This window comes from Xylocopa sonorina, chromosome 2 (genome assembly GCF_050948175.1).
Source record: "Xylocopa sonorina isolate GNS202 chromosome 2, iyXylSono1_principal, whole genome shotgun sequence".
NCBI classification, from domain to species: Eukaryota; Metazoa; Arthropoda; class Insecta; order Hymenoptera; family Apidae; genus Xylocopa; species Xylocopa sonorina.
In genome coordinates this window covers 10,682,976-10,703,106 of record NC_135194.1, presented here as the reverse complement: position 1 = coordinate 10,703,106, position 20,131 = coordinate 10,682,976, and the positions used below count along the sequence as shown (strand labels likewise).

Genomic DNA, 20,131 nt, shown 5'->3' with positions numbered 1-20,131 from the left:
TTTTTCTTATTTTCACTTATATGTTTTGAACGTACTATTGTAAAATTGTATTAATTATATAATGATAATTCAGTAAATATAAAGAATATGTATTTTTTTAAATAATATAAAAGGAATTTATTGTTAGATATATATTTTAAGTGTTATGAAACTCTTACCTGTTTTTAATGCCACATATAGGAACAAGTATAGAAAGATAGTTAATGTCTATAACAGAATTGATTATTATGTATATAGCTACAATTATGGTAAGTTTTTGATTAAATTATACTCACAATACGGATATTTAATATTAGATTCATTGTTATCATCACAGAAACAGAACACTAGCTGTTTTACAACAAAAGTATATCAGCATTTCTTATACTTTGAATTTAATAAAAAATTACATGGCTGAATGAATAAGTAGTACACAAATGTTTTAAATCACACTTTCACTTGCACATGAGTTATTGAATTTATTGCTTCATTTTCATGAATCGCATGCGTATGTATCAGAATACAGGAGAAGAAAAGTAGCAATTGGATATTTTAAAATGTATTTTATCAAAAAAACTGTATATACATCCTAAACTGAGGATTAAACAACAATGTTAAAATAAATATGATTTTCATTTACTATTACTTTCTCTTCACTGAAAACTCTTACACACCATACTATTTTTCTAGATTGTCCACGTACATCAACAATTATGCAATTTCACGTATAAAAGTTTATTGTACATTAACTCGACAAGTAAAAAATGAGGAAAAATGCGAACTTTTTCAATATCTATCGAATTCTTTTTGAGAGAAATAGATATTATTCATTGTCACTGATATCTTCATCAGTTGTGTACTCGGAATGTTCATCAGCTGCATCTACATCCTCTGCAGTTTCCTCATCTGAAATATCCCACTGAGGATGCTCCGTAGGTATTTCCGGTGCTTCTTTCACGTCCAACTATAAACAAATATTTATATATCGATACCAATCAATCGATGCAATCAGTTATAAATAGCCAATAATAATGAAACAATGTATACTTGTGCGGAATTTTCATTTGTAGCTGTTTAAATGAAATTTCGATTACATACCTTAATATCTTGAGCTTGATCAAAGCCAAGATAAGAATCACTACGTAAACATACAGTAAATGTATAAACATCTGGCCACCGAGGCGCAGTAAATTTTAACTGAACTTCTTTAAACGATGCTAACGATGTAATATAAACAGGAGTTGTTAGTAAAGTTTGACTCTTGCGATCACAGATGTAAACCCACCAATATTCTTGTTTAACATCTGGAAAAAGTGGACAATGCACTTCGTGTGATATATTACTCCTTCCTTCTAAAACTTTTTCTCTCTTTGAAATTCTTTGCTGAAACCTGTTCAAAAAAACATTAATACGTATTTAAAATTAATTTTCTATGTACAAATGATGGGCTGCTTAACGCGATCATCTCAATTAGAAAAAGATAGACTTCACCTTTCCCACTCTGTATCATCGTCGTCGATAGATACATCTTTCTTCTCCTGACTGTCCTCATCATTACTTCTGTCACTATCAACATCACTGTCACTAACATCGGACAACTTATCTTTGGAAGACTCTTTTTCTGGTTTATCCTCTTTCTTTTTTGCGTTAGGAGTATTCGTTTGTTGAGTATTATTGCCAGATTGAGATTGTGTCTGAGCATTTTTCACCGAAGCAGATTTTTTACTAGTACCTTTTTTGTGGGATTTCTTTTGACCCTTCTTCTGCCTAAGCCATGCTGGCTTTTTTACAGATTGACTTTGTTTCTCTGATACTTCATCAGGAGCTTCGTTGCCTATTTTGCTGTCATCAATCATAGTTTGCTCTTTAACAGTATCATCACCAAACAAATGCTTCATATCTTTGCGAGTTAATGACACTGTTACAGTCACAATAGCACCAGCAGTGTATACGGTTGGATTCTCATCATCAATTACTAAAATCGTGAAATATTATTGTATGTTATTTTTAAAAATGATTAAACATACATGTAAAATACATAAATTAGTATGTGAAATGTTGAAAATAACTTTTACCTTCAGAGCGTACTTTAAAATCTATGTATGGCATACTTCCAAGAACTTTCATTACATCTTCATACTGACTGTCTGATAAGTGCCTAAGGATCAGTCTTCTCTCTTCTCCTTTTAATTGTGCAAATTGTTGAAGACTTTTGATTAGATGCTAACAATATAAATTTGATTAAGTTTCGAATCATGGCATTTAATAAAACAGAAAATAGAAAATAAGTAAAAAGTATTTTAAGTAAGATAATAAATGAGCGATACCTTCTTTCGCAAGAAACACTTTAGATTATCTTCTGTTATATGTGGCAATTGTAAAAGAGGATTTTTATATTCCCAAAAACCTTGAACTATCATTGCACACAACTTCATGCAATTTTCCACAGTTTTTATGGTTGGTAAACGTGGAACTGAAAAAAGATATATTTACTGAATTACATAAAAATGCATATAAAAATGCGATTGCCATTATAAACTCTTCTTAGTATGACCTGTATTGAAAAAATTGTACAGATTGAGAAAATTGTAATTCATAAAGCGTACATAAGTACCTCTTCTAGCATAAGCCAATAGAATCACTCGATTAACACAAATTACCATTTCTTGAATCAAGTATGGACATTTTTTCACTATGTATTGTCTGTCTTTGTCTAATGTTTCTGGATTTAAGGGTATACGAGATAAATGTGCGTGAATTAAAGCTCTAGCTTTAATTGAATATGAGTCAGATAATGGTGTTGCCTTGTTTTTTGCACCTAGATCTGGTAGCTGTTTAATGAGCTGAAAATCGAAAAGTAAAATGAACAAATACAAAATCCAGAATTACTCAAACAATTAATTATCTTATCCAAAAAAATAATAAATTTCAATGTAAATAACAAAATGTTTATATAACATTCGTTATATTGCTAATATGAAAACAATTATATATATGTTAAACTTAATATAAAAGAAATTAAAGGATGATACAAAAATTATGATGATACAAAATACTAACATAAAGTAAAACATATCTTACCGAATAAACTTCTTCGCTATCTGTATACCTTTCAACTATTTCTGCATTTCGTTTTTTATGAAATTCAAACGAAGCAGCAAGAATCATGATAACTCTTTTTAATGACATTGAAGGATATTCAATAAAAAAGACATAATACAACTGAGTTGTTGCTAACAATACCTAAAAATATTATTCATTTACATATCAATTCCCATTTACTTATAACTAAGAGATCAAAATCCATTTTAGAAGAAACAGCAATAAATGTTGCACGTGTTAATACTTAATTACTCAAACATTTTGTAAACTGAACATGTATTTACCTGGTCATCAGTGTAACGAATGCTTTTATACCACCACATTCCAACAGCAGTTGGTAAAACAAACATAAACACCAGAGAATAAAATCCCAAAACCCAAACAGAATTTTCCTTCTCAACTATCCAAGAAGGTAAAGCGATCCTAAAACTCATTGCTCCTGGACCATCTGGATTTCCATACTTTTCCCAATTTTTTCGTGCTTCCTCATCCGTTAAAGCCTGATAAGCTATTAATTATCAATATGAAAATAAAAAGAATTTCATTATTGTTACTATTATTATTGTATTATTATTACATTTACATTTATTCATACCTTTAGTTAACCTCATAAAAGCTTTCTCATTTCCAGTTTCTTTATCAGGATGAAGAATTAAAGACAATTTACGGTATGCTTTTTTAATATCACTTTGAGATGAGCTCTATAAATGATATAAAAATTATACACTGGTATGCTCACAGATGAGTAACTATATACAGATTTGCATATATCGACAATACTTACAGAGGAAACTCCAAGTATTTCAAATGGATCAAAATTAGCCATTTCATAATCGAATTGTGATACTTTGTATGTCAAAAAGATAAGGACTACCCATCCAAGAATAATAAGAAATTTGCTATAATGAAAGGGTGATATTTTAGAAATCTGAAATTTATATTTACAATGTAAAATATTACTCACTCAAGTAATGCTTTGGTTTGTTTCCAAGGTTTGTTAAGTCGTAGAGTAATTTTCTTCTTTTTACATCCATCGCACTGACACTCTTTAGCCTCTTGATCGGGATCTAATTATACGCGAATAATAATTTCATATAATATGAATGCCATTAATATAGATATCGCTTGCATATAGAATGCATGCGAAGCGAAATAAAATATAATTTTAGAGGTGAAAACAAAATATTTTCTACAGAAAATATAAGAAGTAAATTATCTCTATAATACAAATGAATAATAGTATTATTTTTCTGTTATAAATTACGAAATATACACAATTATACATATAATTCTCCGCTTGAATATTAAGAATTTTTAAATAAGATTAAACTTAAAATAAGTATTAAATGAAATATCAGCGTAGTCGCAAGTGTTGAACGTTTTATTGGAATATTGCTATTCAAAATACTACGCTCCGTCATTGAGGTTATTAGAAAATTAGTAACGGGATATTCACAATTAAATGATGGTTAGTCTTCCGTCATAACATTACGAGGTAGGATAGACAGTGATGCACGGTAAGCGCGAAACGTGGCGAGACTATGTAAATTAAGAAAAATGCCACGTAAAAACGTCGCCTAATCGTAATATCATTTCTTTTCTATCTTAAACTAAATAGATTTGATTTAGATCTAACCTTGCTTCGGGCAACGTGGCCAAAAATAGTATGTCACTGGTATCTGAAGAAGTGCCGAGAATGATAGTAAAAAGTAGAAAAACGTTCCACCGCTTTCGTCGTATTGAAATTTTTGGCCACTCATAGCTCATTAAGTAACAATCTTTAAGTATATCGCTTAAGTACATTCATTACTAAACTGCACTTTAAATTCACGGTATCATTCAATACAGAGTACAGTTACAGAATTGTCGTCGTCAAGACTGCCAACTCAGCACTGAACGATATTAATTTAAGTCCAACGTGCAATTGGCGTTACCGGTTCAGTTTACTTGTTATACACCTGATAGAGAAATGAGAAACACGTTAAGAACCACAATAACCGAGCCTGTTAACAAACGATCTATCGTTTGTTAACCGCGCTGTAAAGTTATAGACTACCATTATTAACTACCAACTTGTAGACTGCTTTACTGTCCCTCGATGAATTTAGGATTTACCGTGGTATGATAATGCAGCTGTTTTGTAATTACATTTCCCTCTAACCGTGGACGTCATTAATGCCAACGTCACGCGAATGTGCATATCTTGAACCGATACCACCGACAAATAAATCTATCAATTTTATAAACGTACACTCACGAGTAACACGACGAGTATCCTTCAATCTGTCGTTTATTTCTTTTCAATACAGGTATCCCAGATCTGAAAGAAATTACGGAGATATTATATTGGCTCCAACGCTCTAGAGAAATAATATATCAGGGGCGAATCGAGACAAGTGGGAGCTTCTAGACGGTAAAAATTTCAGAGTCTCTCCCTAAAAAAATGTACAACTTGAAGGCCATAAATTGAACACTCTGTTTTTAGATTTGTTCGATTATTTTACCGAAGGTTTTTGAACATTTTGGATTTTATAACCTTGGGACCCTTTCGCTCACCGCTTAAGTTCGCCCCTGTGTTATATATGAAGATACGCGAATGTACTTTATACCCTAGTAAAAAAAATTGTTCAAATACAAATTACATGTTGTATATACAAGAATGAGAAGTTACTGCATACCAGATATGTAGAATTAATAATGAATATATAGCGAGCGGAGAAAAAATAGGATACATTCCACCCATTTCTCTGTAAAATGGAATTAAAAGCAGGTTGTTCCAATTTCTTTCTTTAGTCATCTTGTCATGAAATCACGTTGATTTATTTCAATTCGTATCTTGATCGAAGACACAAGCGCAATTTCTTATCGTTCGAGTTTATTTACCATATATTTGTTACCAATCGATACGATCGGAAAGCGTGATTGCGACGAATAATTGTGAAATTTGTACAAATGTGTTATATAGATCATGTTTTGAATTGAAGAGCTAAAAGTGATGATTGTACGTATAAGTATGCCCGCGACTTTCTGATCGATGATTCTGTCTGGATTGGTTTATTTACAAATACTGCCAATGCATGGTTTTGTTTGACAATAAAACAATGATACTTACAACATATACTCATTATGTACAATAAACGCACGAAAAAATTGTGATACATAGCTTTGATAATTCGTATATTAAATTTCTAAGGTAAGTAAATAATGTTTCACGGTTAGGTTGTTGAACATGTCTTCGAATAAGTCAATGATTCAATGAATTGTTCGCGATAGAATACAGTAAAATTTCTGATAAAAGATGTATATAAAAATATCTTTCTCACAACGTGATAACAATTATTTTAATGATTTAGTTAACGTCGTAATTATACTTATATTGCAACTATGTGTTTTCATCGTTCGCGTCACTACTTTTATCATCATTATTATCAGTTAGATATTTTAAAAATATGTATCCACATTTTTACAATATATTATATTTTATTGACATATCTTGTGTCATTTTAATGTATCACATGTAATTGTATGCCTGTCGATGACTGTAATACAAATTATTAACCAAGCATCTACGATATTCTCTTTTCTTTGCACAGGCTTAATATATCTCTGTAAGATAAATAATGTCTGAAAAAAGTATAGTTGAGTGGACACAAAACGATGTAACAAAGTGGCTTGACGACACCGGACATGAAAAATTCATTGATTTGTTCCTTGATCATGAAATTGACGGGAAGGTGCTCTTGACTTTGAGAGAAGATGATTTAAAGTTAATAGCAATGAATATCAAGAAAATTGGTGATATAAAAAGACTATATATTAGCATAAGACAAATACAAAGGGATAACATGGCAGTATTATTTGAATTAGGATATATTGATATATTTCCTTCGTCAAATTTTTACAGTCATCAAAAACACGAAGTAAAAAGAAAAGATTTGAACATTTATGTTTAATTTTATAAATTTTTAAGGATACTTGTTGAATAAAAAAATGTGACATTAAGTAAGATCTTTCGAAACGTTGTTAATTATGTTTCAAATGGTTGAAATCTATATTTTTGACAGATGCCTAGTAGCGGTACAAATAATGAAGGTTCTATTGAACATGAATTTTATTCAGCATCTGTGTCGGAAGACGGTCACGCATCGCATTTGCCACCTGAAATTTGGAAAGCTTTCATTAGTTTGGCATATTTATTTATTGTTACATGGATTACTGCCTTCGTGATGGTCATTGTTCATGATAGGGTGCCTGACATGAAAAAATATCCTCCGTTACCTGATATATTTTTAGATAATGTTCCACATATTCCTTGGGCATTTGATATGTGTGAAGTTACAGGAACTATACTTTTTGCCATATGGCTTATTGTATTAATTTTCCACAAATATAGGTAAAGTATACTATAATTTTTGCCATATGTGAAATTAAGTTTTGAAGTAGAATGTTCCAAAATTATTTAACTCGTTACTCTAATTGCTATTATTTTTAACTTATTACTACAATTTTCAGATTTATTTTATTACGGAGATTTTTTGCTTTATCTGGTACAGTCTTCCTGTTAAGATGTGTTACAATGCTTATTACTTCCTTATCTGTACCAGGCGCACATTTACAGTGTCAACCACGGAAGGTTCCTGAAGACTGGACAAGGTATATAATTAGTATTTTATTGTTTAAAATAACCAATAAGAAATACAATTACAATAATATTGTTCCTTTATAGTTCTGCATATGTAGAGTTGTACAATAAAATTGCTATGGCTTATGTTATATGGCGTGGTGCTGGTATGTCTATTCAAGGTGTTAGAACCTGTGGAGATTATATGTTTAGCGGACATACTGTTGCGTTAACTATGTTAAATTTTTTCATTACCGAGTGTAAGTAAACAAGTAGCATACTTTTAACTGGATAATATAAAATTACATAATATTAAACCTAGTATTATAACATTTTCTTTACAGACACACCAAGACAATTGTACTTCTTACATACCTTTACATGGATGCTCAATATGTTTGGTATATTTTTTATCTTAGCAGCACATGAACATTATTCCATTGATGTTTTTGTAGCTTTTTATATTACTTCCCGACTGTTTCTTTATTACCATACATTAGCAAATAATCAAGCATTGATGCAACGTGATTCAAACAGGACAAGAATTTGGTTTCCATTATTCAGTTTCTTTGAGTCTTCAGTTGATGGTATCGTTCCAAATGAGTATGAATCACCATCTTTAATCATTTGTAATCTAATATGTACAGGAAAAGACATATGGAATTTGGTACGATCCTCAATTTGCTTCCGTAAATCATGGCGTAATGTAAACGGCAGTTTAAAAAGTAGCACAAACAAAGAACACTAGCCAATTTATCAGTTGTTTTAGTTTTATATTTATTTAATGATATACTTTTGAAAATATTAATTTTATCCAAGTCTCTTTATATATTAAATAACGAAAAAAAAGAAAAAAAGTTAACTATAAGTATTTATTTTTGTAAGTCAAATTATTATTATAGGTAGTAAAATGGCCGTTATTAAAACGAATTTCTATGACTTGTTTAAATAATTTTAATCTTTATGAAACATTTATCGTAAAGGTTCCAAACAAAATTTCAGCTAGTGAAGTATTACGTTGAATAAGATATTTCATTTAAATGATACTTTTTAAAATTTGATTTTATAATTTTCCTTTTATAAATTTCATTTCATTCTTTTATCTTATTAGTCAAAAAGATATTATTACTCTTTCTTTTTCTTATGAACAAACTACAAAAACTTGTTTATATGTAAATTTTATATGTAACAAAGACTTAAAATTTACCGAATGTGATTATTTAACATTAAAATAGTCATTTGTACTATATTATATTTTTTTTTTAATGTGTACATACAAGTTTAAAATTATATCCGATATGTTCTAAGTGCATTGAAATTACGAATTTATGAAGTCATAATGACGAAATAAAATGCAAGATATAAATACTAAAATTGATTTGATACCAAAATTTGTGTATTTATTCAATAATTTTTGGCACGAGTACTGATCCCGACATTATAAACGTAGAGCAAGTGATACCACAGTGCACTTACTGTGTAAGATGAGTATGGATGTATATTTTAACAGTTTTATTGTAATTTATTTTATATCTTAGTAGTTTTAGAGTACTTTATTTGATATTTCCCGCTTTAGAGGTAAGAAAGAGAAAGGTATATAAGAAAGCTACAAGAAAAAGTGAGACAGATGTTATAGCCGCTATTCTACAATACCTGGCGCAATCCCTGCGAAAAGTGCTCAAACTGATCGCACACAATTATCGACAGCGAAGTAAACTACTCAGAACTACTAGCGCCATCTGTCGGAGGAGCGCTAAAAACTGATTGAGCATTAGTCACACTACTGGCTTTTATTAAATAATATCTTGTATAAAAGGAGGGTGGATCTGATGTGGTTAGTGTGGGTCTCCATTCGCAGCAACCTCCACGTGGTGAGACTCGGATTCTACTTATTTAATATATAATTATTAATTGCATCGTATGGTGATGCGATACAATTAAAAATTATTGAATAAATAATTAGAAACGAATGGCTGCCATAGGATAGAGTTATTTAAATTGAAAGAAATTAGAAGAATTAAAATTTCCAAGTTTAATTATAGTAGGTGATAGTCCGTCGGAGCCACTCCTGGCCTAAGGCGTCGACCAGACCCGTGTGGGGTGGACCACCTTTGGTGCTTGTGCCCTGCTTATTTGCACGGGTGTCGTTTGGGGGATGCGGATGGTACGATTGGGGAATCGTATCGACCATTGCACGCGTCCCCCGATATCGAGAGTGATGATTGTGTGGCCCCCCTCCCCATCGCTCATTCCTCGGGGGTCGCGATTGGGGAATCGTATCGACCACTGCACGCGTCCCCCAATATCGAGAGTGATGATTGTGTGGCCCCCCTCCCCATCACTCATTCCTCGGGGGTCGCGATTGGGGAATCGTATCGACCACTGCACGCGTCCCCCAATATCGAGAGTGATGATTGTGTGGCCCCCCTCCCCATCGCTCATTCCTCGGGGGTCGCGATTGGGGAATCGTATCGACCACTGCACGCGTCCCCCAATATCGAGAGTGATGATTGTGTGGCCCCCCTCCCCATCACTCATTCCTCGGGGGTCGCGATTGGGGAATCGTATCGACCACTGCACGCGTGCCCCAATATCGAGAGTGATGATTGTGTGGCCCCCCTCCCCATCGCTCATTCCTCGGGGGTCGCGATTGGGGAATCGTATCGACCACTGCACGCGTCCCCCAATATCGAGAGCGATGATTGTGTGGCCCCCCTCCCCATCACTCATTCCTCGGGGGTCGCGATTGGGGAATCGTATTGACCATTGCACGCGTCCCCCAATATCGGGAGTGATGGCTGTGTGACACCCCCATCACTCATTTCTCGGTTGGTGGATTGTGTTTCGTCGACCACGCTCCCCTCCGTGAAGGGGGTCCACTCAATCACCATCGTGGACCCCGATGTGGGAGGGGTTCGAACGTGTTCGTTCAGAGTTCGCGACCCCCTCCCAGCAGCGCTGAGGGCGGTCATCGTAGGGTTTTAGCCGGTAAGAGTCTGGCATACCCCCGGATTTTCCCCAGCTCTGGAGGATCTATGAGGAGTTCCCCACGTTAAAGAAAAAAAAAAAATGGCGATAGATTATCGATTCATAAAAGTATTAGCGATAAATGATAGTATAAGTTAACTGAATACACTCGAGCTAGATTAAAAGATAAAGAATACATATTCGATACTTTAATATGTATGCATGTCTGTTTAAATTACATTTCAGAACGAACATTAATTATCCGAATAAAAATAGTATGTTATTGATAAAATAATTTAATACAAAAAAAGAACACAGTTTCTACTATCATAAAATGAAATAAAGGACTGTAATTCCTTATATATTTCAGTAGTTCTATTGTATTTTATTTGGTATTTCGCGTTTTAGAGGTAAGAGAGAGAAAGTTATATAGCAATCTATAAGAAAGAGTGAGACAGATGATACCAACCCTACTCTAGAACCCCTGGCGCCATCTCTGTGAAAAGTGCTCAAACTGGTCGCTCAGCATTATCGACAGCGAAGTGAACTACTCAGAACTACTAGCGCCATCTCTTGGAGAAACTCTGAAATTAGTCGAGCATTAGTTTCAATACCTTACGTAGAGATGGCGCTAGTAGTTCTAAATAGTTCACTTCGCTGTCGATAATTGTGTGCGACCAGTTTGAGCACTTTTTACAGAGATGGCGCCAGGGGTTCTAGAGTAGAGTCGATATCATCTGTCTCACTCTTTCTTATCGTTTTTTCTCTCTCTTACCGGAATAGCAGGAACTATACATTTTATTACAATAAAACTACTAAAACATACAATAAATTACAATAAAACTATTGAAATATACATCCCCCTATTGAAGTATTTAAAATTGATGAATGAACGACATTGGCAGGCGGTTTTATCACTGAAATAGCCACGCGTGATACGCTGGTGCTTTTTGAAGTGTTATGTGATTTATGTGTTGTCTGGGTATGTATTCAGGTTAAAAAAATAATAATAATACATGAAAATAACTTAATGTAACTGTCCTTTGCCTGGAATTACAATAAGGGGCACCACTTTCCAGTTCATAGTCTAAGCGTATTGCACAACTGAATACTCAATTAGAATGTATGACAAATTATTGCTTGACCTTCAATTTGTACTGAAACTTTTTGTTAAAACATTTTCAATTTTACCAGATCAACTAAAATAGCCTGTAGATTTATTTCGCAATGATTGAGGGAACATCTGTGTACAGAGTCGCTGACAATCGGCATTCATAGTTGTAAGCATTCACAGTACAGTGGACGGATTTGAACTGTTTTAGCTTATTTATTTATATAAGGATGCATCTATATATACACGGTTTACGAACAGAATTGAAATATCCCTGTGTGGTGGGGATCAGAATACCCACAGTATTCCCTGCTTGCCGTAAGAAGCGACTAAAAGGGGACGATAGTATTGACGAAGTTGCAGAAGAATAGGATTTAAGAAGTAATAATAAATAAATTATCGATCAAATTATCCGCTGAACTATGACTGCTTTTATACGACGTGGGTAATTTTCTAGGGACGAAGTTATTTCATTTAAATCCAAGTACAATAGACTCTTGATGACTCGCGTGTTAGCTGCACATGAAATATCTCTAATAACGCTACCCTCTCGCTTTTTTAGATGTTCTCCAATGTGACTATCATAATTTTTGTATCTTCTACAGGCACACATTATTGGCTTGGATTTATACACTTGTATCAAGCATTATTGCTGCACATATCCGTTGCTTCTTCTGCGTCCAGATGTTCACCCAGCTTCGAAACACAAGGCTGATCGTCTCTCAAAATTATAGATCTGAATTGGCTCTTGGTTTCGAATCCCATAACACTAATTAAGGAAAGATCACACAAAAACATAATATATGTTTTTAGATTAAGTATAAGCTTTCAAGTAAAAAACTTGATTGCGTTATTTAGACGAAGAATTCTGTTTTCGACGAGAGGTCCAGGTGGATTGCTTCGTTCTTGTACATTTCAATAGTCTGTAAAAGAAAAGTATGTTCTTATGTTAATATTGCTGTAAAGAAATAAACACGAATTATTACTAGAATATATGTAATGTAAACATTAATTCCAACAATTATTTTCTTAATATAAAGCTACACAAAATTTACCGCGTTAATATTGTCGTCCAGTTCTGCTACTTGTTTCTCATGAGTCTTCGTCAGTTTCTCCTTTTCACGGCCTTGCTTTATCTGCACGGTTTTCCTCTCTTGCATGAATTTTTTCGTGTTCTGCTCTTTCTTCTCGCGAAGACGACGGTCCTTGTCTCCTTTCGTCTTCAACGCCTTATCGTTCATTACTTCCTTAGCGGTTTCAACGGACACTTTCGCTTGGTTCGCGTTCATATCTTTGATGTCTCTGAAACACGTTTGGCAACACGAATTTCTACAGTTTTAAGCAGCATTTTAAAAACAGTCGTGGAGTCGTTGAGAAGTGAAAATTCGCGTACTTGTCATGTTTCGCCTGTAATTGTTTGACCTGTGCCGCTTGCACAATTTCTATTAACTTTTTGAACTCCTCTCGACCAGCTTCCGTGTGAAGCCTGAGCATCTCCCATTCTTCCTTCCGCTGTCGTTCGACCATGGCGGACCATTGCGCAGTCTGCTCGCTTATAACTTTCTTCACGTTTGCGTCCTGGAGCAACGCACTTTTGCTGCAAAACGCAAGATTTATTATCGTCGATTGGTACCAGACAGAACAACGGCGTTGATCGTAGCAATTTAGTAATGTCCTTGTTAGCGGAAACAGGGTATTGTCACGATACGTACTCCTTTCCTTTCACCAATTTGTCGATGGCAGAACAATGATTCTTCTGCATCGTCTGTCGTTCTTTCAAATGCTTTTTCCTCATTGTATCGAGCTCCTTCTGTTGTTTCTTTCCCAGTTTGTATGATTTCTCTTTTCGTAGTGTTTCTATCGTAATTGGCTCCGGTTTGAATTCCTCTGAAAATTTCGATCCCGGATAATGAAAACACGCGCGTTTACGCTCGAATCTCTTGGTAATTGTGGCTCTCTCTCTCTCTAAAATTGTACTCGAAACACACGCGAAATGCACTAATAACGAATTATGCGCATAGCTTGCTATTTCTGTACACGACCAATGTTGTGAAAAGTTGAGAAAAAACTTGAACGAACGGAAACTGTATCTTTGATCGAAAATGTCTGTATGATAAAATAAAAATAATAATATAAAAATTGCTATTACGACTATTCTATAATGAACGCATTTCAGCATTTAAATTAAGTAAAGAAACAGAGGAACAAATGTTATTATCACCTAAAAATAATTAAAAAGAATTACATTAGTCCATTTCTAGTGGCTGACATAACGTAACAAGTAATAGTCTCAATTCATTCAAGTTATATTAAGAAAATAAAAAAATACCAGTACTTTTACTACTCGTTTAAAAAAAAATAATACTTCTTTACATCCCTCACGGTGGATCTTCTTAAAAATCCTTCATATACTCCCATAACTCGTCACCGACAGTTTCAACGAATTTACAGTAGCAAAAGCCATAACAGCATTTCTTCACTCTCGCGATTAAAAAATGTAACGGACGAGGTTGCGCAAACAAACGAAGTTAAGAGGCGATTAAAAGTACGTTTACGCAGCGAGATTAGAAATAGCGACCGATTAAGAAACTGTCCCCCCCACCATGGATCTCACGAGCGAAATTCACTTAAAGGAAGGATGTATACCCTTTTTAGCCTTCTCCTCTTCCTTCTTCTTCGCCTCGGCTTTCGCGTCCGTTTGCTCGATCCCAAGTCCCTTCATAGTCTCCGCCTGTTTCTCCGCGCCTTTGCTGAACGCGCCCGGGTCGGACAGAGCAGCCATGAAGTCTACAATCCGTGAAAGCGGACGCGGTGCTCAGAATTATCGTGATTTCTATTTTTGCCCGCCGGCGGACTTGTCCGAGACATTACCTTCGAATCCATCGGGCACGTAAATCTTCAGCTCGATGTTACAGAACAACATTGGCAGCGCCATGGGGAAATTCGCCTCAGTCTTCAGCGAGATGTGCCTGTACCCTGCTTGAAGCCCGTCCAGCGGTAGGATACGTTGACCCAACAGTTTCCCGCTTTCCTCGTACACACCTGGCGATTCGTGAAACGTTATGAGCGCCACTTTATATCGTTGCACTTGAGGCGATCGCGTCGGACGAGTCCAACGCGTATCGCGCGATTAAAGTGAGAGGATTCGAGAAAGTCTGTTGTTCAGCGGAAGGGACGAACTGTTTTTTAATACAGTTGAACAGGGAACGATGAAAGCGATGAAAAATTGATGAAGTGTAGCGGAGAGTTTCAATTAGGAAGAGATATGTGATCCTTCGGATGAATGATAGCTTTGCGTCTAATTCTTTTTGTAGATGCACTGGAAATTCGTTAATGTTGAGATTCGAATTACCAAATCTGAGCACAGCCAAGTCTGGAAGCACAACTTTTCGGAATAGAAACGGTTCCTCGTTGTAGACAGGGTTTAAACCATTTCCGGGAACCATTCGCGTTCGAAACTCTTTCTTGATTGTGTCTGCTGGTAGACCGTACATATCCACTTCGACGTAAGTGCCCACTTTTTTGTCAGACAAGAATTGTCCAGCGATCACCTGATAAACAAAATGCATTAACGATTACAGTACCTGTTTTTTTATAGTTGCTTCATACTTCATGTAAAATAAATAATTTCTATAAGAATCATAAATCGATTTAATTAGTATCGTAAATTACATGGAACAGGTCACTCTGATTGATAATGCTCGTAAAATTCTTCTTTTTTTATGGAAGAATTCTTGTTACCAATGAAACGTACTTGGACGGAACATTGGGCAGTGATGACACCATCCACGTCCTCCGAAAACGGATCGAAACTTCTATCCGGCCTTCTCATGAAATCTGGTTTCAATAAATAACCAGTTGTCGCGTTGTACTCGAACTTTCCTTGGTTCAGTTGCATAGGCAAGTCCGGTGTTTGGAAATTCAACGCCACCATTTGGCAGCCCGCGTTCCAGAAAACCTGAATGGATAAACACAGCAAATGGCACCCCACTGAGAAATGAAATATCATCACGTTTGCTGGCATCAGAAATCGAGAAGTATCGATCGAATTTATCAAGTTGAAAAGGGGAAAAAGAAGGTAACGGATAAATTAGTTAACCACTCACTTGTGGCATGTAATTGGAGGAATCAGCCCTCGTGCCTTTCGGGTAGATTCGACTCATCTGGCGCTTGTTGTAATTGACAAACTCCACGGCATTCGTTTTCAGGTAATTGAGCGCAGCGGTCTCGGAAAACGAGGACATATTATGATGTATGTTCTTTTCTGCAATATTAATGGCACGCGTATTTCTCTGTGACAAGTGTCGGTACGTTAGGGTAATTACTACGCGCGCATTGCGTATGAAATATTGGTTTTAAGTCTATGCATCGCAATCAAAGTCGACGTAACATAGTTCCGCCATTAAAATATTTTTAGCTATTCCTAGAAACGAAGATAAATATTTCCTATAATTTCGCCGCGACTTCAAAAGCCTCTGCTGCGATTATTTTTCGAACATTTTTCTCCACAATGTTACATTTAAAAACAAGTAATATCCCTTTGGCGTGCGCTTATTTAAAATAACATCGTACACGTATGTGCAGTCGAGGATTGATTGCGTGCGAAATTTTTACAAACACTACTTACTTTAAAAGAACTGAAAGTATAACGATGAAGAGCGATTAAGAACTGTAACTGTAATACCAATAGAAAGAAAAAGAAAGTATTGTTACGCACTTTGTGCGGTCTCGAAGCTCTGAAATTTAACTGGTTGGGCATAATTAATCATCGAGGAAAGCCAGGGATGACAGGCCATCGTGCTACCGGTGTATTGTACTGGCGGTGCCTCCCCTTCGGCACCTCCTTCACCTGGCGGAGCACCTTCCGCTGGTGCAGCTTCGGGTGGTGGTGCTTCCTACAATTTAACCGATATATAATATAATTCCATACGTTAAAAACGCGATGAAATTGTTAGAAACGAACGTAAGAGACGTAAGAACGTGAACCTTTGGCGGTTCCGCTGGCGCAGCGGGCGCGCTGGCATCCTCGACCTCTTCGTCCTTCGCCTCGAACTGTCCGGATCGGAATAATTCGAGCTCGGCCTTCTCCACTTCTGGCTTCAGTCTCTTATTCTTGATTAATATCTTTCTCTTCAACGCGCTCGGCGGTGGGAGCGGATGTCCCGGCTCCAGCTGCGTCATTTTATTTACGATTGCGAAAATAAACGTATCTCTCGCGGGACACTTGTACGCGCGATAAACGCGCGCCTCATTTTTATCGTCTCACCGTCGTTCGCGTCGGATCGGCCGGACCCGTATTTTTCAACGAGGTGAGTTAAAAATTGATAAAATTGCCCTACCGTTGCTGACCCGGTCCCGAGAGAAATAACGCGTGCACCGAGTCGCGCGAATTCAACGAAATATTTTCACGAATGGCCATTTTTAACGCGTTACAGTTCCCAAGAAACAGATTCGAAATTATTTCCACGAACCGCGCTGTACGTGTGACCGCAGCAATCGGTGCTACACGCGACGTTGGATGTTTAATTGCATGCGAAAACTGGACGGAAAGCATTACGTACCGGATAATCTTTCAGGGGCTCTTTCAACAGCAAGTCGCCCAATATTTCGTCGCAGTATTTAGCTAACTTGTACTGTTGCTTCAGGCAGCAGTGATTCTCGAAACTGAGAATCACAGGATACTCCGAAGTGACAAACGCCGTGTCCCTGAGAGCGTATATCACATCCTTGAAAAGGATGTCTGTGCACATAGCTTTACCGTGGGTTATAATGGGTTCCTCGTCTTCTCCCTTTCCGTCCCAGCAGTCCAACTCTACGCACCTGATGGACCACGTGTTCCATTAGCGTTTCTGTCGTCTCGACAATTTTATTTAACCAATTGTACAACCGTCTACGAATGAGTTCGATGAGTATTGTTGTTTGAAATACTTGGAAACTTTTCAAGATTTGAGATAAGGTGGAGAATAAGCAAAGGATATATAGTCAGAGGTAATACTGTAATTACCTGCAACCAGCTAGCAGCACTTGTCTATACATCTCAACGGTACTTTTACCACCGATTTGTCTGCCGCTTAGATAAGTATTGTGACTAGAATTAATGTAATAATGGGCGAGCGGTTGGTCCATGTCCATCCACTCCTCCAATTTATCGAGAAACACTGGCGCATTCTCGTCCGACATTAAGTAACGGATAAAACCGTCCTTGGTTAACGACTCTGCGTATAAAACGTGACGTAGTAACAAATGAGAAATGTGAGATATAATTTGCAACGTTTATATTTATAAAAAAAAGTAGTCGACGCTTAGAATTTTCCGATTTTATTCCAGAAAATATATTTACTCGCGTTTTTCGCCTTCTCGTCTTCTTCGTAATCGTTGATTATCTCCGTACATCGTTTCTCGTCGTAAAGGGGATACAGAATTTCGTTCAATCGAGGATCTCTTTGTTTCTCGTTCATAAATTGCACTAATTGGCCCAAGTTGATCGTGTCCGACTTCCCTTTCGTTCTGAATAGATATTATTTCGTTAGAACAATCGCCATGCGTACAAGTACTGATACTATTTGTGGAGATACTTTTTCGATACTTACATCGACTGGAACAGCTCCTCTATATCGTTTCGCGGGCAAATTTTGAAATACAAATTTTTAAATTTCTCGAACGTGAAGTCCTTCGGTTCGATTTTATCGCTCTGAAAGTAAAGAACATTTGAATTGAGTTTTGCAAGGATAAAATTAAATCTGAGAGGTGGCTCACTTTCCCACTGGGCAAACCCATGTCCGCCAATCCTTGATAAACGAGTTTCTCGGTTTTCCCAGAGGCAAATGTTTTCGATATAACTTTCACCGGCACTTTTCCTTTAGGATCCACTTGAAAGCTCAATCTCATCCAACTGATTACAAAATATACAAAGATTGATAGATCAAACAATTATAGTTAATTATCTGGGACAGAAAAGTTGACTTGAACGATACGCACTGTTTCATTAGCTGTATCGTTGGGCAGACATTCGAAGCTTTCGTGTTATGAGTAATTAATCGCAAACCAGCCTGCCAATCCTGAATCAGATAAACATTTAATTAAGAAATTGCACAAGACATTAATTATTAAGGTAGAAGATAGAAAGAGGATCGTTCGTTGGTGCTTTCTTCCTTTTTCTAATACCTTAGCTGTTTGTGAGTCCGCGCAAACAACGTGCTGATAATGAATATTAGTGTAATCGATGCCTGAACATATAGTTAAACTTTTTTGATCTATGTCGTCCATCGTTCCATGTTTGCTTATTTTATTGCACAACTTTGGATCCTACGGAATTGGATATCATCGAAGTTGTATAATTATGGTGAGGAAGAAATTAATGAATCATCAATCTGAATTTCTAAACAGATTTATTGTCGTACTATTTACCTTTGGCGTGCCACCATAACGAATATCGCTCACTTGAGCTAATTCTATTACGTCACCGTCCTGTTAGAAGATCATTTTTATTAACGAAGAAACGAACAAATTTATTGAAATCTGATATCATCGAAGAAGTTTAATATATCATTGTATTAATTATTTCTTCTGTTTGTACCAGCGTTATCCTTCATTTCGATTACTTTCGAAAGCTAAAGTTTCAACTCTAAACGAATAGAGATTTTAAGATACCTTGCCGTCGCTTTTCCAGTATATGAAGAACCCGTATTCATCGACTTTGAACAAACAATTCGGCTCGTATTCCGTGGTTTCCTTGTCTTCGAACCAACGGTCGAACGTCGATCCGTTCCTCAACAGTTCTGGCACTTCGATCTGCCAATGGAACTCGAACTTCTTCGTCATCTCGCCGACTGTTTCGATTCGTCGGCGAAATAGTGTTCTTACCAAGTGTCGTTAGTAGCGAACCCGGGGTGGCACGAGACACGAATGACTCAACCTCGCTACGAAACGTTACTCGAAGACGCATAATCAGATTAAGTAAATCTAATTTAACGTATGAGGATTCGCTCACGTTCGAAACAGTGTGATCGCCGCATTAGAGGCCGCTGGCTTATATTAGATCGATGTGTCTCTGTATAAAATTGCATTGAATTCTAATTAAACCATTTTATAAGAAAAGATTCTACGTTTCTCGCAAAATTCGAAGAAATAGCGTTGATTTCTGCAACCACGGACTCTCACCCTCTTAAGTCGGCAATAGTAGGTAGCGGATGTACCGACATGACTCAAAGAATCAATCGAAAGGTATATAATTTACTGTGTTTTCAATTATATAAATATACGTTATTAGATTTAATTAACGGGGTTGGTTACGCGTATTTAAAAGCAATAATAATATGCGAGTATAATAATTTATTACAATTTTGAATAAT

The 20,131-nt window shown here is 36.0% G+C and overlaps 4 protein-coding genes across 7 annotated transcripts in view; 2 read left to right on the top strand and 2 right to left on the bottom strand.

The window, feature by feature from the left end:
* The window catches only part of Ikkbeta (inhibitor of nuclear factor kappa B kinase subunit beta), a 575,876-nt gene that overhangs the window by 3,705 nt on the left and 552,040 nt on the right, over positions 1 to 20,131 (top strand). The window lies entirely within an intron of this gene.
* On the bottom strand, positions 527 to 5,194 carry Sec63 (translocation protein Sec63). 2 transcript variants are annotated; one of them, XM_076909614.1, is made up of 13 exons: positions 5,138 to 5,194; positions 4,718 to 5,039; positions 4,046 to 4,148; positions 3,866 to 3,980; positions 3,677 to 3,782; positions 3,366 to 3,589; positions 3,061 to 3,222; positions 2,594 to 2,822; positions 2,307 to 2,452; positions 2,055 to 2,202; positions 1,471 to 1,954; positions 1,078 to 1,369; positions 527 to 943 (listed from the first exon to the last, which is right to left on the bottom strand). In XM_076909614.1, exons 2-13 carry the CDS (start codon positions 4,839 to 4,841, stop codon positions 803 to 805), a joined length of 2,274 nt encoding a protein of 757 aa, XP_076765729.1. In that variant the 5' UTR covers positions 4,842 to 5,039; positions 5,138 to 5,194; the 3' UTR covers positions 527 to 802. The 2 variants fall into 2 exon arrangements, with proteins under 2 accessions (XP_076765729.1, XP_076765728.1); XM_076909613.1 differs by having other exon boundaries at positions 4,718 to 5,156.
* On the top strand, positions 5,822 to 8,676 carry Smsr (Sphingomyelin synthase related). 3 transcript variants are annotated; one of them, XM_076909616.1, is made up of 7 exons: positions 5,837 to 5,851; positions 6,047 to 6,274; positions 6,675 to 7,001; positions 7,146 to 7,474; positions 7,594 to 7,734; positions 7,808 to 7,962; positions 8,047 to 8,674. In XM_076909616.1, the coding sequence occupies exons 3-7, from the start codon at positions 6,702 to 6,704 to the stop codon at positions 8,448 to 8,450; spliced, it is 1,329 nt and encodes a 442-aa protein (XP_076765731.1). In that variant the 5' UTR covers positions 5,837 to 5,851; positions 6,047 to 6,274; positions 6,675 to 6,701; the 3' UTR covers positions 8,451 to 8,674. The 3 variants fall into 3 exon arrangements, with proteins under 3 accessions (XP_076765732.1, XP_076765731.1, XP_076765730.1); XM_076909617.1 differs by lacking the exon at positions 6,047 to 6,274 and having other exon boundaries at positions 5,822 to 5,851; positions 8,047 to 8,676; XM_076909615.1 differs by lacking the exon at positions 5,837 to 5,851 and having other exon boundaries at positions 5,935 to 6,274.
* LOC143432767 (1-phosphatidylinositol 4,5-bisphosphate phosphodiesterase) lies at positions 12,540 to 19,689 on the bottom strand. The gene is made up of 20 exons (XM_076909655.1): positions 19,431 to 19,689; positions 19,188 to 19,247; positions 18,945 to 19,085; positions 18,759 to 18,838; positions 18,537 to 18,672; positions 18,371 to 18,471; positions 18,121 to 18,287; positions 17,785 to 17,995; positions 17,342 to 17,600; positions 16,767 to 16,952; positions 16,498 to 16,675; positions 15,887 to 16,044; positions 15,535 to 15,738; positions 15,133 to 15,331; positions 14,652 to 14,822; positions 14,427 to 14,567; positions 13,493 to 13,667; positions 13,174 to 13,377; positions 12,836 to 13,082; positions 12,540 to 12,703 (listed from the first exon to the last, which is right to left on the bottom strand). Exons 1-20 carry the CDS (start codon positions 19,599 to 19,601, stop codon positions 12,635 to 12,637), a joined length of 3,258 nt encoding a protein of 1,085 aa, XP_076765770.1. The 5' UTR covers positions 19,602 to 19,689; the 3' UTR covers positions 12,540 to 12,634.

Excerpts from the sequence above, each read along its gene's own strand:
- LOC143432767 (XM_076909655.1), bottom strand. The coding sequence starts at position 19,601 with ATGACGAAGAAGTTCGAGTTCCATTGGCAGATCGAAGTGCCAGAACTG. Across the intron at positions 18,839-18,944 it reads CGGACTCACAAACAGCTAAG|GATTGGCAGGCTGGTTTGCG; the intron begins GTATTAGAAAAA and ends TATCTGATTCAG. Across the intron at positions 17,601-17,784 it reads GTGCTGCTAGCTGGTTGCAG|GTGCGTAGAGTTGGACTGCT; the intron begins GTAATTACAGTA and ends GTGGTCCATCAG.
- Smsr (XM_076909617.1), top strand. The coding sequence starts at position 6,702 with ATGTCTGAAAAAAGTATAGTTGAGTGGACACAAAACGATGTAACAAAG. Across the intron at positions 7,002-7,145 it reads ACAGTCATCAAAAACACGAA|ATGCCTAGTAGCGGTACAAA; the intron begins GTAAAAAGAAAA and ends TATTTTTGACAG. Across the intron at positions 7,963-8,046 it reads AAATTTTTTCATTACCGAGT|ACACACCAAGACAATTGTAC; the intron begins GTAAGTAAACAA and ends TTTTCTTTACAG.
- Sec63 (XM_076909614.1), bottom strand. The coding sequence starts at position 4,841 with ATGAGTGGCCAAAAATTTCAATACGACGAAAGCGGTGGAACGTTTTTC. Across the intron at positions 2,823-3,060 it reads ATAGCGAAGAAGTTTATTCG|CTCATTAAACAGCTACCAGA; the intron begins GTAAGATATGTT and ends TTCGATTTTCAG. Across the intron at positions 2,453-2,593 it reads ATTGGCTTATGCTAGAAGAG|TTCCACGTTTACCAACCATA; the intron begins GTACTTATGTAC and ends ATCTTTTTTCAG.